This window comes from Syngnathus scovelli, chromosome 12, assembly GCF_024217435.2.
Source record: "Syngnathus scovelli strain Florida chromosome 12, RoL_Ssco_1.2, whole genome shotgun sequence".
In the NCBI taxonomy this organism is placed as follows: Eukaryota; Metazoa; Chordata; class Actinopteri; order Syngnathiformes; family Syngnathidae; genus Syngnathus; species Syngnathus scovelli.
Window position 1 is genome coordinate 2599040 of NC_090858.1, and position 15780 is coordinate 2614819.

Below are 15780 nucleotides of genomic sequence, written 5' to 3' on the forward strand. Positions count from 1 at the left end.
TCACATTATATTGAGTAGTTTCTAATATTTTGCTTTCTACATCACAGAAATTTTAATTTGTTAAATAGAGAAGGGAATTCATGAATATTTATATTATGCATTTAAATATTGTATTGCCTATTATACTCAATTGGAGTGTACACTGAATCACCTCTGAGGATGAATTAATGTAAAATAAATGTTTAGAAATGACCTCTACAGAATGACTGAATTTTCATTAAACAAATAAAAAATAGTGTACTTTTAATACACCACAAAGATTTCCATCATGAATGTAGGTGTTTATTTCAAGTTTCATTCCTTGAAGCAACACACAGTAATGCAAAAAACAACAAAATGTAATACTAACTGGATTCACAGAATCACTTTGCTCTTAAAAGTTGCAGAACTATCATTAAAAAAAAAAATCTATTAAATTTTCATGACATTTTGTCAGACATCATGAGTCCAAAATATGATGGATCAGCTCTGCATCATTCTAAAACATCCTCACTTTTTCTTTGTCCGCTTTGCTGGCTTCGCGTCAGGTGTTTTGCTGTCCGCTGCTTTTTTTTTGGATGCCTTTGCCTCCGGATCAAAAAGGGCGTTCCTCATAAAGCGTCCGGCGGCACCTTTATCCAAACGAGCCGCCTTCTTCTTGTCCGTGATGGCTTTCACTCTGCTCATATAAGTCTTTATTCGCTCCTGATAGGCACACAAACGCACTAGTGATGGACGTTGTCCATTTCTATTCTCCGAGTTACAATTTAATTCTATATTAAATCAAATACTTAAGAGATTTATTCTGCAAGTCAAAATATTTACAAAGAACAATTATAATATCCACAAATATTAAATCCTGCCGTGAAACCATATGTGGCATGTTACATTTTAGCACTAAAACATCTAAAAAAATTAAAAAAGCTAAAAAAAATAATTTGAACATGGGGTACTAAAGTAAAAAAAACTTTGCTCTCAACAATATGAGAAGTGATAGTTACGTAGCGGTCAGGAAGTCTGGAAGTCCAACCATCACATGAAGGAGGCATTCTTCTTGCCGTTTCCGACGACACAAAAATCGTCGTCTTCAAATCAGCGTACGACTTCGGGACGGCGACTTCCAGCGTGTTTTCAAGTTGGTATCGCGTATCTCGGTTCGAATATGTGTACTCGCTAATTAAACAACTGGATTTCCAGAATTTGCTGGCATTTTGCTGGCATGTCCCCAAGCATCGGTTTTAAAAGTAGACAAAACTCGCTTCAGCTTGCTTTTGTGTGATATATATTTTTTAAAATCCCGGTTAAATGTCGCTGCAGTGCAAATGCAAATCACATATAAACCAGCCAACGCTGGCCAGGTCAATTCAACTAATCCTCTGAATTAAATCATTCAGAGGATTTGTTGAATTGACATGGAATGGTAGAGGCAAGATACAAAATTTATATTGAATTGTGAAGGCAAGTTTTACAATGTAATGATTAAGCAATAATGTACACACCCATGATACAGATAGTGAATAAATGTAGCAATGGAGGCAAAAAGACCAAAAATGTACATACCAGTTCTTGTTTGATGCCATGTTCTCTTGGGTTGATACCTTGTGTTACCAAATACACTGTAAAAGATGGTAAAAGGTATTTAAAAGAAAAACTAACTTTAAAAAAAAAAGACTGGAGAAAAGAGAGTATTTACTTACTCCAGAATAAAGAATTGAGTGTGTACGTAGACATCAGATCCAGTTTGGCCCGGTCTAGAGGATCCAACTGTCGACAGAATAATATTTTATATTTCCACATAAGCGATAATTCTACTTCCATTTAAGCAAAGTATGAATAAAACGTACCTTTTGATCCAGTTCATTTCTGGGCTTCGACATGAGCGTGCCCAACATTTTTTTGACAGAGGCCACCGACGATTCGAAACCTTTAAGCTGCTCGTCTATCTCGTAAGGATAGTCGTCCGTCTTACCGTCTGCCGCCATGGTTCTGTGGAACAACCAATATATTGATGGTAAAATCACGCAAGCCTTAAATGAACGAAAAAAATGAAAAACTGCTGATATTTACCTGTAGGATGCTAATGTTAGCTCTTCCTCATACGCCACGATGGTCAAACGCGGATGTGACGTAAGGCAAACGGATGTGACGTAAGTTAAATGGATGTGACTACTCTACAGCGCCCTCTATCCATTGGAGTGTGCACTGTTAGTCATTTATCTAATACTGTATGTAGTAGCGAACCAGTTTGTTCACTTACCTTTATAAACTAGTAATCGAACTCTAAAAGGAAAGATTATAAATAATTGTTAATAATTATATAATAATTCCAAGATATCGAGAAAAAGGCACTATGTCGTTTTTGTCTTTTCCAAACAGCATGGTGGAGTTACTTACTGTCTCCACAAGAGGGCAGTACCACACCGTTTGAGAATGTGCGTAATGACGTACTCAGTGTGCTCGCTCGTTAGTTGAATATAAATGTTCACACCGTTTTGTGGTTAAATTTGAGCTTTCACATCATATATTTGGGTCTTTTTTTTATACTTTAAGCCTCACAGCATTTACGTGCAAGCTATACTGTCACATCCAGTGAAGGATGTGACAGTAGGGGACCACAGGAGGACAAATGAAGCAAAAGGTCAGGAAGAAAAGATCAAATTGCCAGCTTTGACCTTTTAGCTTCTTCATTTCAAAGTCAACCCTTTCTTCAAAAGGACCATAGCTCGTGTTAATAGAGACCGAGATGTGTTTTACTTTTTTGAGGGACTTTCCATTTGGTACCGGGGGACTGGCTCAATCCAGGTAAATTGGCCTTTATTAAATTAATTAAAATGCTATTAACTATTCAAGCCACACATTTCCTGGCCTGTATATTTTGGGCACCAGGTGGCAGTGTAATACCAAAAAGAATTACAAATGTACTCAATAAGCAGTTTCAACAGTTTTCCGAACTTAAGAGCATTTTAATTGTAGAAAACAAAATTCTTCACAGAAATATTTAGACAAACAACCATACCATGTTATTTTTTTTATACATCCTAATAACAGGATTTTTCACTTTCGAGGCAACATTGTGGTTATTTTTCAACATGTAAAAAGCCACATCCCATTGAAAAAGTTCCAGTTTGTCTTTCGACTTCCCAGTGACTTTGTTTTCACACGGTGGTGAGTTTGGTGACGATGAGCACGCGCACCGTCTGGTCGAAGCCGGAGCAGACACAAAGGCCCAGCTTGTCGGGGCTCCAATCCAGGCTGGCGATGGGCTGCGTGGACAGCGTGACGTTCTGAAGCAGGCTGACCGAGCCAGCCACGCCCACGCTGGTGCCGTCCGAGTCCTTCTTGCTGCGCTGGGCGGGATACTCGCTAGTTGAGAAAGGGGGGAATTTATTTTAAAAAGCCTGACTTGTGTAAGGTGAAAGAAGATGGTGGAAAGGTTCCTAGGATAAATACATTTGAAAATTCTGACTCACTATTTCCACAGATGAAGGTTGCCTGAGCCGCCAGCTGTGAGGAAGATTTCTCGGTTCTGAGGTAAATGTCTCACCTGCCAGATGGTTGATTTATGAGCCTAAAAAATAAATATTAAAAGAGGATCAAATTAATTCAATTAAAACTAGATTATTTTAACGCTAGTAAACATCGCCTGCTGTCAATCATGGCGGCAACAAACCGCAGAGGAAGACACAAACACTTGCAGCTGTGAAAATGCTCCCCAAGCTCACAAATGGAAAAAAAAATAAAATAAACACTACCTTCTCAGAAATGGAGGCGAAACCCTTGGTGCGGTGCTGAGTCCGCAAGTCAAACACGTGGAATTTCCCCTCCAACGAGGTGGCCACCATCTTGTTCATGTTTATGTCCTTCCTGTCGAACTCCACGGAGCACACCTGGGGAAGAACAGGAGGAAAAATGAACGGCTATTCGTAGAAGCCCTGCTACCGATAGCAAAAATCTGCAAATAATTCAAGGATAAAATGATCAGTGATTAATTCTCAGGATTTTCCACGTGTTTGGTCCTCACCCCGTTCTTAATGTTGGTCTCCCAGCGTAGCGACATGTTACGCAGATCAAATAATTTGATGTCGCCGTTGTCGTAGCCGGCGCACACGCAGCGGTCCTGATCGTTGAAGGCGTGGCCTGTGAGCACAATTCAGAAGGGCGTATGAATCATATCCTGAGGTGAGGAATAATGTAAGAAATAAAAAAAATGTCTTGAAAATGAACTGGTAAAAGAACGAGTTGCCATGGCGATGCAACGAACCAAAAGCAACCGTCCAGCAGTCTCGCTTGGCGTCCCCTTCCACGGGCTGCATGTTGGCCACGGGTGAGTCACGTTGTCGAGGGTCCCACACTTTCACTGTACCTGTAAATGAAGAAGATATATTGTTAAAAGAAGACATTGTTTGCAATATTGTTTTTTTTAAAATAAAATAGAGTGGCCAAAATTAGAATTGCAGTAAAACAGAAATGTACCATCTCTGCTTCCAGTCACAATTTCTGGGGCACCATCGCCAATATTGAGGCCGCCAACGGCATCGATGCAGTTGACGATCTCCTTGTGGGCCTTCACGGAGTACACCGGGATGTTGGGTTCCTCCAGGTTCCTGTAGAATTGCTGCGTTAGCCACTTTAGAAAGCAAAATTAAAGGCTTCCGTCTGCACATACTTAGAGATTACCATATGTTGAGATTTCCGTCAAAGTCCCCAGTTGCTAAATGTCTTTGGCGAAGAGATGAAGCCCCGAATGTGCCGCACTTTATAGGCTTGGCTTTCTCTACCTGGAACACAAAGGACACAATCTTAAGAACTAAAGGTCTCATTTGTGGCATCTTCATCTGTGTATATGATTTATTTGTTTTGAAAATTTGCCCCCTGATGGGTTTGAAGGTCTCCCGTTGCTAAGGAGACGAGGCACCAACAAAAAAAACCTTTTCCCCAAAATCTTGAACCGTGAGTTATCTTACGAATGTTTTTTTAAAAAAATGACAATGTTTACCTCTTTGATGAGTTGAGCCTCTCCGTGCTGCATTTCGTAGATTTGAATGACTCCAGTTCCTCTCGGGAAGTTTCCAAGACACACGAACTTGGAACTGCACGGGATCCATTTGCAGTCAAAAACGGTGTAGTTTAAACTCTTCTGGATGTGTGCGATGATTTGGGGCTTCGAAAGTGGCGTCGACATATCGTTTGGCCCACAATAAACGCCAAATTATGTTGAAATGTGAGAAAATTAAGCTAGTACATGATGCCAGAAGCTTCCTTCAACTCCAGCAACGAAGCTACGTGCCTGAAACGAAAGACGTCACGACTGTTTAAAGATATGCCTGTAAAAAAACAGTATTGTTTCCAATAAACATTTACTATATTCATCAAAAAATAACCTTGCTCATTTCTCTTATGCTAAATTAACATGGGTATTATTGTAATGGTAGACATGGAAATAATCCTTATTTACATTTTGCTTTTTTTTTCAGGCGAAATCGACGTTGTCTTTTTAGGTCTTTCCTGTTGCACGAGGACATCATCATACTCCATGCTCACGATTTAGCCTACATTTTACTTCATAATCGAAGTTTTTAAACGTGAATTTCACCATGGATCCGGCGACAAATGACACAATGGAAGCTGGCGCGGTAGAAAATCAGGATGACACTGACAGTTTTATCAAAGTTAAGTCTAAAAAGAGCCAAAAGAGGAAACGCGAGCCAGCTGATATGGACACAGAGGGTCCAGGAGCAAGCAAGAGGCCACAGTTTCCACCTATTTCTCAAGATAAATTAAGGGTATTAACGATCGTATTGTGTGTAAACTATTAAATAAAAATTAAATATAAGTGTGAATCTAAACATTTGCATTTTTATAGGGAGCGGATCAGATGCGTAAAGTCGCTGTCCCAGCTCATCGTTACACACCTCTAAAGGAGAACTGGCTGAAGATCTTCACTCCCATCGTGGAGAACCTACAGCTTCAAGTCAGATTCAACCTCAAAACGCGAAATGTGGAGATAAAAGTGAGTGTCTGACATTGCAGTAATTTCCAGGAGAAAATTACTGTAGTGATTTATTGTGTATATTTTGCAGACTTGCAAAGAGACACAAGACATTGCGTCACTCACCAAAGCAGCAGATTTTGTGAAAGCCTTCATTTTGGGCTTCCAGGTTGAAGTAAGTGTATTACAAACATTTTTTTTTTTTTACAATAGAACTTTATACAAATGGATATGTTTGTGGTCTCTTCCCAGGACGCCTTGGCCCTGGTCAGACTGGACGAGCTCTTTCTTGAATCCTTCGACATTACAGACGGTAAATATAACCTTTCACAATGTCGACCCCGCTGATTGGAAAGGTCAAATTCTGTTCTTGCAGTGAAGCCGCTGAAGGGCGATCATTTGTCCCGAGCCATTGGCAGGATCGCAGGCAAAGGAGGAAAAACCAAATTCACCATCGAAAACGTTACCAAGACTCGCATCGTTCTGGCCGACACGTCAGTTGATGAAAAATAAGCCACAATTGTTACATTATTTCTGGAGTTATTTGTGTAGTGTTGATTATTGTCATGATGATTTGTGTCCACAGCAAAGTCCACTTATTGGGCTCCTTTCAAAATATTAGGATGGCTCGGACAGCCATATGCAACCTCATCCTAGGTAAGTAAGAATTATTTTACATTTCAGCCATTGAGAATGTTTGAAAATGTAAAACACTCTCAGTGGTCCATTTAAAATCCAATAAAATCTTTATCCACAACAGGAAGTCCACCTTCGAAGGTCTACGGAAATATCCGGGTGGTCGCCAGCAGAGCTGCAGAAAGATTCTGAACCGGTCTTCTGTGTTGGGGTTGATAAGAGTTCATTTGAATTGGACTTGAGATCATTTGAGGAATTGGAGATTGGTGGGGTGATTTTTTTTGTGTAAATTTTGTGTGTATATAAAAAAAAATAATGCAAATCATCAGTAGACTCACTCCGTTTTGTGCAGATTGGTCATCTTGTGTGGAAATTAAAATGTTATTTTTAAATACAATGTCTGAAACTAAGTTTTGTTAAAGAAAAAATTCAAATTTCAATATGTATTTCAAAAAAATACAAAAGGGACAACTCATTTTAACCATTCAGTTTATTTAAACAGTATTTCAAGTTCATATAGTTGTATCAAGTTTCCAACAGTCCCACAGCATAAATTGCAGCATGCAGAAAAACGAAAGAACAAAAAAAATCTTAAATACTATATCATCATACAGTATATATTTGATATCCCCCACACGCACAAACTCAAGACGAAGCACTTCCAAACCAAAGCATAAAGGTGTCAAACTATACAGAGACAGAAGTGCATTTAACAAATATATATATACAAAATGTTGAAGGAAAAAAAAAAAAAAGCGTATGTGGCGGTTAATATTATGACACGCATTGTACTGCAGTTAAGTTCATGTGGAGACCAACCATTTGGCAACATCCATTTTGTGTAAATGATTTCTATCCACATCATGTAAACAAGACTATTCGTTCCAAACGCGTTCATCTATACATGCACGAAAGAAAAACTCATTTCCACATCATGCAGATTCCAGTTTTGATTATTAATTCAAAGCAGCCCACCCACTTCCAGTTTATTTACTTGGAAATATTTTTGTCATCTCAGGCCTGTCTTAACATGTCCTAAAATTTACATTGTATGAAAGATGTTCTATTTTTTGCAAAAATGTTTTAAAAGAGATTTACCCAAAACGCTAAAATTCTTATTCCAGCCCCCATCCAGTGACAACAAAAGTGCTAAGTAGCTAACAAATGCTAAAAAAAGGGTAAAATACTGTTCCAGGCATGTCTAGCCAAAAGACAGATCGTTTTTTTGAATTTTTTTTTTTAAAGGACATTTTTTGCAGAGAAGACGATCTCACAGTTGTTCAAGTTTGTCTCACCAAAATCCTCTCATTTCTTAATTATTTTGAAAATACATTTTGAGTAATTGTGTGTGCGTGTGTGTGGATATGTTAGCTTGGCACTTCATACCCGACCATCTAGTTCTAAGTCAAGTGTGACTATCCATACTTTTCTCACGTATAAAATAGAAGAAAACAATATAAATATGTAAATAAAAAAAAAAATGGAATTCCCTCCCTTCATCTTAGTCACCTCCTCGTCCTTCAGTCTCTCTTCTTTTTTTTTTTTTACCTGGTAGGCAGCCTTTCACTGAACACTTGAACGAGGCGCTTCGCTGTGGAAAAGCGACACGGAAATGTTCCGCTGGTGGACACTGAGGCGGGTTTTTCTTGATTTAGCCGAACAAGGCGGAGGAAGCGAGCGTCGAGGAGAACTCAGGAGGGCGGGGAAACTTGCACGAGCTGGAGAGAGGTCGAGAAGGGAGGTGGTGGTGCGCTCACACATCCACCACCATCTTTTTGTGTATGTCCAGACCGCCCACCACCTGCAAAAGGAATGGAAATAGGTTCTAGTGAGTGGTTTAGAACTTTGAGTCTTGCTCTGCGCCACTTCTGGATGGTGTTCCACAGGGTTCAATTTTGGGGCCCCTGCTGTTTCGTATATTTGATCACTCCAATCGTACTCCGGAGAGAGTTCCGACTCACCGCGCAGAACTCCTCGAACGATATCCTGCCGTCGCCGTCTTTGTCAGCGTTGATGATGGTTTTGTCCACAATCTGCTGGAGCTGCGTGTCTTTTAGGTTGTTGCCCACCATCATCTTTAGTACCTGGAAAAGTTCTCCATTGGAGATGTAGCCATCCTTGTCCATGTCGTAGATCCGGAATGCGACTGGAAGGGTGGGGGAAAAAAAACTCCTAGAACATACTTTTCTTGTTCCAGGAATAGTCTATCAAGAGTTGACTTACATCGAAGTTTTTGCTCCTTGTCGCCTTTGACGCTGAACTGTGACACTCCCTCGATAAACTCTGTGACGGCAAAGGGTCAAAGTCAACAAAAGCTGACTTACTGTACGATAGATAAGTCAGTATCGATATCCGAGTAAAGTACGCAAACGTCTCTACGGCAACGAGAAACCACCTTTAAAGTCCACTTCCCCGTTGCCGTCCGTGTCGAATATGTCGATGACCCTCTGCACGAGAGGGTTCTGCTGTAACTCGGGCAGCGACATGAACTCCTCCACGCTGAGCGAGCCAGAGTTGTCAAGGTCCAGTTTCTTGAAGCGCTTCCCCAGACGCTTGATCTCGTCCGGGTCGACTGAGATGGGGAAACACGAGACGTTTTAGTGCTGATTTGTAAAGTCCCAATTCCTTGATAGAACTTGCAAGTAGGTCAAGGATATGGCTGGCGGCGTGCAGATGGCACATTGTGTTCTGGTCTGATTAAGGAGTCCAAAGTATATTCAGATTTTTGGGTGACAATCATCAAGTCAGCACTTAAGCATTCCCAAAAATGTCTTGCGAAGGTGAATGAAGCTAGCGGAAGACATCTTCTGGTTACCAAAAGGTCCAGGATGTCAGTTTCCCCAACTAGAATCTATAACCACATTGTATTCTAGATTTGATCAACCTTCAAGAATTGCGAAACGGTCTAAACCACTATCCTACGCTCCGATGTTATTTATAGTTGGTCCGTTGAAAAACCTGACCCTCCATCTGACTCAAGGGAATCTCCCCCCAGGGAAACCCCTTCGCAACAAGGAGGTCCAATCAGAAACTCCAGACAGGCTAATGATGCCTTCATGCTTCTGGCTCAAGCTCGAACGACATTTAAACGGGTATTTGTCGCTGTCTGACATTTTGAAACCTAAGCCCCTTGCTCGCTGACTATCTAAGCGACTTTTCCAACAGACCTCTACCGTCTCCCTATCCTGCGTGCTCGCTACCGCCTCGATTTCGACATCGTATTAAAGGCGAGGTGGAATGCCACCGGACACGCCCGGGTTATGAAATCCAAGACCCGAGGCTCCCTGCTCATATCTCTCTACGTCGTGAGCTCTGTCAAATAGAGGTCAAGTCTCGGGTGAGTTGGTAGAGACGCTGGTAGATCCTCCATGGGTTGAGTTCTGGGTCATTCGTTATAGAGCCGCACCACCGCTTCTACCCCCTCCCTCGATTTATGCCTGGAGACTAATTCTAGCAGGTCTCAACGAAATATGGACCATCTGTTTGGGTTACTATGTTGACAAAAAATGTGACGAGCGACGACGAGCTGCGATAACGTGGCGGTAATTTCATAACGGAAATCGTGGACGTCTGTAAATAATCTATTGGAAGTGCATAATTGAGTGGTGGCGCTACTTACAATGCGTGCACATTTCCAAGGGGTAGCTGGCTTCATTTCCCTGAGGAGAGAAGAAACGAGAGCTTGTTGATGTTCGAATCACATACGCAAAGTCGTGCCTTCTTCCGGAACATTTGCGGAAAAATATTGTATGTTATAAAATATGACTTTTGCTAATTATGGTCTGTTGTTTTTTGGCATATTGAACCAGGGCGCAGCCGTTAACGATACCAACCAAGCCGGCAATTGATTGTCTGTCGGGCAGCCTCCCACCAACCCCCCCCCCACACATGGAGCAATATATTTTCAAAATCAAGTCAGCATTCTTCCTCTTCTGTTCTTCAACCCTGTTGCAAAACTGCTGCGAAACATGACACGTGATGATGCAATCACAGCAGACTAACCTACTCCCCCCCCCCCCCTCCTCTTTTTTTCATTTGTCAGCTTCCAGGAATAGACAATGAGCACTGTGTGCCAAGACAACCTTTTTACCTGAGGCTGGATTTACGTTCTACGGTTCAAGTGACACTTTTCGGCTCTCGTGCGTTACAAATCGGATATGCAAAATAGCAAAAAAGGTGAATCGGATTTTACGAGTGACTAATTTATTTTCTGGTTGTTGCTTTTCTTCAAGTCATCTTTAACGTTGAGTTAGTTATTTTCCATAAATATATACTCAATCATATCGGATGTGTGTACAATATTTTCTTTTAAATAAATCGAGCACTCAATCGGAATTGGCCACTAGGCCCTAAATCCAGCCTAAGAGAGGTTGTGGTATTTTAAGATCGGGAAAGAAACACGGGCGGAATTAGCCATGAGATTACACGAGCTAACAGACGAGACAAGAATCTTGCGGCTCGCTAAAGCGACATCTAAGTCAAAATACAAAAAATTAAAATCGGTGATTCAACGAACCACCCGGGATATATCCACATGCAGAAAGCCACTCCAATCCTCTTCAGATGGAATAAATTCAAGATGGATGGCGAAGGAGAGGCGGCATTGTGCGTCCTTATTCATAATGAATGTTTCATTCACAATCAATAAATGCTAACACTAGTTTAGCATATGTAAGAGTCTGGCTGGCAACCCAAATAAGCATAGCTAATTATAGACCTGCAAAAAAGGGGGGGGGGGGGGGGGGGGGGCATATTCCACTGTAACAAGTCAACCCACACATATAATCACAGTTTATATGACAAGATAAGACCTTGAGTAAAACCTGAAAAGACACATTATAGCCACCTTTTTCAGTCGGCCAAGTACACCAACACCTCAATTGACAAGTTTTTCGGGATACGAGTTGTCGATCAGGTCGGCAACAACAGATATGATGGTGCCGGCCAACTTCACAACAAGCAGCAGTTTGGCTGAGAGTCAACAATTCTTCCAAAAGGAGGTCAAGGGCTTGCTTCAAGCTACTGGCACTTGCAACTAAGGTTCTTTGCAAAACTAAATATATATATTTTTGCACATCAGGTGCACGTCCTTCTACAACTTGAACGAGGTAGAAAGTCCGGGAAATGTGAAATATTTAGATAGATCTGATACGGTTTAAAAAAAAAAAAGCAGCTGAAGGCCAGCGCTATAGAAAAAGTGTCCACTACCCACCAGTAGTGCTGCAAAGCGGTGCCAACACAACTGCAGCGATGTACTGAAAACTGAGTGGGCTGCGTGAATGTGCGAATGAAGCTCTTATCTTGTTCCATATTAGCTGCAGCAGCGTTTGATTGCTCTGCAGCAGAATATGGACTCTATAGGACATCCTATGAGTTGGAGTCCATTATGTTGTTGGGATTTGACAACTGTGAGTATGTTCTTGGGGCAGTATGGTGGTTCGCTGGCTTTTGGTGCCACACAATGCTGCTGAGAGAACTTCAAACGTAGTCATTGTGTTTGTGAGAAGATGCTCCCTAGGGGCATGAGGGAAACACCCTATTGAGTCTTGCTAACATGCATTTTTATGGACGGAGAAAATCTGCAGAGACACCATGCAAACTACACACGAAGGCAGGAGCCAAGATTTGAACCTCAAACCTCACAAGTGCATGGCAGAGGTGTTGACCACTAATCCAGATCATTTATATTTAATTGAAGACACAGTTTTGCAACACTGGATTATTGTTTATCTGGCTTTAACTACTTCCTTATGAAATGACAGTTGCAACAGTAAACACCGAGGGGGGGGGGGGGACTAAATAAGATATTTGACACGACGTTTTTGAATACTTGTATCATGAAAACGATTTGACACAAAAAACGGGAGGAAAAAAAAAAAAACAAGACCACTGACAAGGGATCAAGAGGCGCGAATGTGGGCCAAAGGCTTCAGGCTACTGACAGGCTAGCCCCCCCACCGCCGCCCTCTTCTGACAGGGACAGGACGATGAGCCACTGAAGTGGGCGAGAAAGGGAAGGTCCTCTAGGGAGAGGAGGGGGCGTCGTGACGTCGACTTTAAAAGCCAAATAAGCAATAAAATGGCGTATTTGATCAAGAAAAAAAAAAAGCGCGCGAGACAGCTTACCATGGTGCTGTTCGGTTGAGGAGACCCAGGCGATGTGAGGAAGACCGTGGAGGGAGCGTTCCAAACGCCGCCGCGGTATGTCCACTAAGCGGGGGAAGAGCCGATCTCGTCTCGGGGTTTTACAGGCAACTTCGTGGGATCTCTTTGCAGTCTTGCTCTCCTCCTTTGCCGAAGCTCCAACTGCAGCGGTAAACCGGCTTGGGAGAGCCGCTAGGGGGAGGAGACTCGTTTGACTGACAGCCAGGAACTTAGGGGCGGGGTTATAATGTTGCATTCATAAATATGGGATTTCCGAGTTAACTTCGAATTGTGGCGGTTGAGACTTTAAATCAACAAAGGTCGATAAATTGTTTTTTGTTTTACTCTTTGCAAAACATTTTGTTATATAGGCTATTTGTAACTGTAATTTTCATGATTTCTATAAATGTCTAAATACTTACCAGGTTGGTTACCCCCACAGTAATGAATTGTTTGAGCGCCCCTTGGTGGCGATATAACGTCACTGTGCAATCGAAAACCTGCACTGCACTATGCATACAGGTGGACAGCTTCTGTTGCACGTTTAATCCACTAACATACTTAAGTCACGCCATCATTAGACCAAAGTTTGTCTCACGCATGCTCGTTAAATCCTCGCTGGACCTTCTAAAGCACAGTTCAATTTTAAATGGCTTTAAAGATGAAGCAAAGCTGTGCAGAAAAGCACCTACACACAAACAAGCTAGCATGGCCTCTTCAACACCACTTTACTTCTTTGTGTTTTTTATTCTTGCATAGTTCAATTGCAAATTATAAATCACAAAAAACAAAAATACACATTTAAATGCATGTGTTTTGTACAAAAGATACATCATATTTGGACAAAAACACAAGATGGAACATAAAAAAATAGGATATAAAGATTTCACACACTTTATATTAGGTGTTATTACAAGAGGTAGAGAGAAAACAGACAATGCAAACTCTATCATATAATAATACAAAAACTGTCGACTCAGCAAAAATACAGGGTTCAAAACAGTGTATAGAACATTCTGTTGAAACACAAACCATTTCTTTCACAACCTCACCGGTAGAGCTTTTTTTTTTTTTTTACCATTTATAAAAATAACACTCATGCTGTTGCCAAAGTCAACAATTCACAAACACCCACACAACAGTTTACTTTTTAAAATAGATGTTTACATTAAAAATCAAAACGTTTTCAATTTGATATTTCCAAAATGTACCAAGACAAACAAGTTACGTGTCCGTGTGTCAAATAAAGGTCTCTTTGTTAACCCACATGAGTGTGCGCGTGTCGTTGGGTTTGCACTCGTACTCGATGCTATTGAAGCTGTTGCCCCACTGGCAGTGGTCCCGTTTGTTGTAGTTGTAGTATTTCACTTGCCACACCGTCTCAAATGTGCCCGCCTCGGTGAACTGTGACACACACAACAATTATTTTTTGAATGCATTTAAAATATGGCTACATCACTTCTGATTTTAACTAAACGCGCACCTCTATGCTGATCTGAAGCGGCTGCCTCTCGCCGCTCTTGGTGTGCGCCACGCCCTCTGTGTCATACAGGCCAGTGTAGACCACTGACTGAGGGTCCTTGGATTGCCGCTCCAGGGCAAAGGTGACTCCCCCCAAGCTCATCGACCTGCAAGAAAAAGAAATGATGAAGCATTGATACATTGTTAGCAAAATGCTCCTCCTAGTTACAGACGCAGCTCTGCTTACCTTGTCGTGTTTTGGTCAGTTTAGGATTCAGCCCAGCTGATTATAATATGCTTCATTTTTATTTTTTATTTTAGCTGCCAAGTCAAGTGATTCATTCTACAGCTGTGCCCCAAATACCGTCTGACATTTGCATCATGCCCTGTGTGTGACCTACTTTCACAAAACCTGGCTCAATGATTCATTTAAATATCTGCACTTTATCTTTTTTAGGCATAGAGTTATTAAGTAAAGGGAAAACACACAACATTAATCATGACATCATGAAGACCACAGGAAAAAAAAAAAACGTTTTGAGTCCTTGTCCGCCCTGTGCTAATGCCTGAACCTGATTTAAGGTCACCAGTCAGATAGAATCCCAAATCAAATCAGAAATGGAGGTCTACCTACGTGGCCTCTGCCGCTCCGGGTTTAACCACCACCTCGATTTTGTACTTGGAGCCGGTGAGCAGCTTGATGGTTCGGGTTTGCCCGAATCGGGCTCCGTCGGATTTGAAGTAGACGGCAGTGTTGTTAGGAAGCATCTTCAGCGAAATGCCGATTTTGACGAGCTGGGGAACGCCAGACATGTCCACACACCGGTCCAATTAAATCCGGGATGGTGTCCCTGGGACCATATGGGTCCGCTTGCAAAAGGAAAGTGTTGCGCGCGTAGCCTGAACTGACTGGCACGATGCTTTAATCCCAATCCAATGTTCAGAACGTGTCTGATGATAATCCCGAACACTGCTCTCTTCTCTCTCTCTCTCTCTCTCTCGCTCTCTCTCTCTCTCTCTCTCTCTCTCTCTCTCTCTCTCTCTCGCTCTCGCAGCCAAATAACATTTATAAATAGAAACGTAAATGACAAAGAAAGGTCCAATTATATTTTACGGCACCATTCTCTAAAATAATGATACCGTGGTATCAAGAAAAACGTGGTTGAAAATGAAAAAATAAAAATCTCTGATCGAATTGCAGTGTAATAACAATGTTGAGACACAAGAGGGCAGTGTTGGAAAAGTGTAAACGTCTCAATGTAGAGCGGTGCTGCCTTTCCTCTGTAAAATAACTCAGTGCTTATAATCTTTATTTATAAAGCCCTTTCACAACAGTTGACGCCGCAACAAAACGCTTTACAGAACAAAAATATCATTTTAAAAGTGTGAATAATCTTCGCCCACTATGCACAAATAAATTAAGAAAATGAAAGTTGGTGACGCAATTAAAAAATACTAGTTGAATTCTACTTTAAGGTAGTCTGAGTACTTCGTCTGAGTAGTTTACTTCGGTCACCTCAGGAGGGTGGTGAGAAAGAAGCCCGAGTGGGAGGGGGAGAGTCCCCCCCCCA

The 15780-nt window shown here is 41.5% G+C and overlaps 5 protein-coding genes across 5 annotated transcripts; 1 reads left to right on the top strand and 4 right to left on the bottom strand.

Annotated features, from left to right (window-relative positions):
- Positions 1-260: 260 nt before the first annotated feature.
- c1d (C1D nuclear receptor corepressor) lies at positions 261-2165 on the bottom strand. Its single transcript, XM_049736913.1, has 5 exons — positions 2047-2165; positions 1824-1965; positions 1677-1743; positions 1540-1595; positions 261-684 (listed from the first exon to the last, which is right to left on the bottom strand). Exons 2-5 carry the CDS (start codon positions 1959-1961, stop codon positions 490-492), a joined length of 456 nt encoding a protein of 151 aa, XP_049592870.1. The 5' UTR covers positions 1962-1965; positions 2047-2165; the 3' UTR covers positions 261-489.
- Positions 2166-2921: 756 nt separating this feature from the next.
- dnaaf10 (dynein axonemal assembly factor 10) lies at positions 2922-5288 on the bottom strand. Its single transcript, XM_049736908.1, has 8 exons — positions 4976-5288; positions 4657-4757; positions 4453-4583; positions 4241-4342; positions 4001-4116; positions 3732-3866; positions 3450-3547; positions 2922-3342 (listed from the first exon to the last, which is right to left on the bottom strand). The coding sequence occupies exons 1-8, from the start codon at positions 5159-5161 to the stop codon at positions 3135-3137; spliced, it is 1077 nt and encodes a 358-aa protein (XP_049592865.1). The 5' UTR covers positions 5162-5288; the 3' UTR covers positions 2922-3134.
- Positions 5289-5462: 174 nt separating this feature from the next.
- On the top strand, positions 5463-6929 carry pno1 (partner of NOB1 homolog). The gene is made up of 7 exons (XM_049736910.2): positions 5463-5762; positions 5843-5989; positions 6060-6143; positions 6221-6281; positions 6345-6462; positions 6555-6625; positions 6729-6929. Exons 1-7 carry the CDS (start codon positions 5574-5576, stop codon positions 6794-6796), a joined length of 738 nt encoding a protein of 245 aa, XP_049592867.1. The 5' UTR covers positions 5463-5573; the 3' UTR covers positions 6797-6929.
- Positions 6930-8134: 1205 nt separating this feature from the next.
- ppp3r1a (protein phosphatase 3, regulatory subunit B, alpha a) lies at positions 8135-12952 on the bottom strand. Its single transcript, XM_049736911.2, has 6 exons — positions 12731-12952; positions 10224-10263; positions 9000-9176; positions 8828-8887; positions 8566-8750; positions 8135-8405 (listed from the first exon to the last, which is right to left on the bottom strand). Exons 1-6 carry the CDS (start codon positions 12731-12733, stop codon positions 8358-8360), a joined length of 513 nt encoding a protein of 170 aa, XP_049592868.1. The 5' UTR covers positions 12734-12952; the 3' UTR covers positions 8135-8357.
- Positions 12953-13459: 507 nt separating this feature from the next.
- On the bottom strand, positions 13460-15199 carry cnrip1b (cannabinoid receptor interacting protein 1b). Its single transcript, XM_049736912.2, has 3 exons — positions 14844-15199; positions 14232-14376; positions 13460-14152 (listed from the first exon to the last, which is right to left on the bottom strand). The coding sequence occupies exons 1-3, from the start codon at positions 15020-15022 to the stop codon at positions 13988-13990; spliced, it is 489 nt and encodes a 162-aa protein (XP_049592869.1). The 5' UTR covers positions 15023-15199; the 3' UTR covers positions 13460-13987.
- Positions 15200-15780: the final 581 nt, after the last annotated feature.

What these genes read in the sequence shown, in the direction of transcription:
- c1d (XM_049736913.1), bottom strand. Translation starts at nt 1,961, where the DNA reads ATGGCGGCAGACGGTAAGACGGACGACTATCCTTACGAGATAGACGAG. An exon ending in GAAATGAACTGGATCAAAAG is followed by an intron (nt 1,744 to 1,823) that starts GTACGTTTTATT and finishes TTCTGTCGACAG; the next exon opens with TTGGATCCTCTAGACCGGGC. An exon ending in ATGGCATCAAACAAGAACTG is followed by an intron (nt 685 to 1,539) that starts GTATGTACATTT and finishes TGTGCCTATCAG; the next exon opens with GAGCGAATAAAGACTTATAT.
- dnaaf10 (XM_049736908.1), bottom strand. Translation starts at nt 5,161, where the DNA reads ATGTCGACGCCACTTTCGAAGCCCCAAATCATCGCACACATCCAGAAG. An exon ending in GACGGAAATCTCAACATATG is followed by an intron (nt 4,584 to 4,656) that starts GTAATCTCTAAG and finishes GCAATTCTACAG; the next exon opens with GAACCTGGAGGAACCCAACA. An exon ending in TGTGACTGGAAGCAGAGATG is followed by an intron (nt 4,343 to 4,452) that starts GTACATTTCTGT and finishes CTTCATTTACAG; the next exon opens with GTACAGTGAAAGTGTGGGAC.
- pno1 (XM_049736910.2), top strand. Translation starts at nt 5,574, where the DNA reads ATGGATCCGGCGACAAATGACACAATGGAAGCTGGCGCGGTAGAAAAT. An exon ending in TTTCTCAAGATAAATTAAGG is followed by an intron (nt 5,763 to 5,842) that starts GTATTAACGATC and finishes GCATTTTTATAG; the next exon opens with GGAGCGGATCAGATGCGTAA. An exon ending in TTTTGGGCTTCCAGGTTGAA is followed by an intron (nt 6,144 to 6,220) that starts GTAAGTGTATTA and finishes GTCTCTTCCCAG; the next exon opens with GACGCCTTGGCCCTGGTCAG.
- ppp3r1a (XM_049736911.2), bottom strand. An exon ending in CTTGGAAATGTGCACGCATT is followed by an intron (nt 9,177 to 10,223) that starts GTAAGTAGCGCC and finishes TCCCCATCTCAG; the next exon opens with TCGACCCGGACGAGATCAAG. An exon ending in CGGGGAAGTGGACTTTAAAG is followed by an intron (nt 8,888 to 8,999) that starts GTGGTTTCTCGT and finishes TTGCCGTCACAG; the next exon opens with AGTTTATCGAGGGAGTGTCA.
- cnrip1b (XM_049736912.2), bottom strand. Translation starts at nt 15,022, where the DNA reads ATGTCTGGCGTTCCCCAGCTCGTCAAAATCGGCATTTCGCTGAAGATG. An exon ending in CCCGGAGCGGCAGAGGCCAC is followed by an intron (nt 14,377 to 14,843) that starts GTAGGTAGACCT and finishes TTTTTCTTGCAG; the next exon opens with GTCGATGAGCTTGGGGGGAG. An exon ending in CGCTTCAGATCAGCATAGAG is followed by an intron (nt 14,153 to 14,231) that starts GTGCGCGTTTAG and finishes TGTGTGTCACAG; the next exon opens with TTCACCGAGGCGGGCACATT.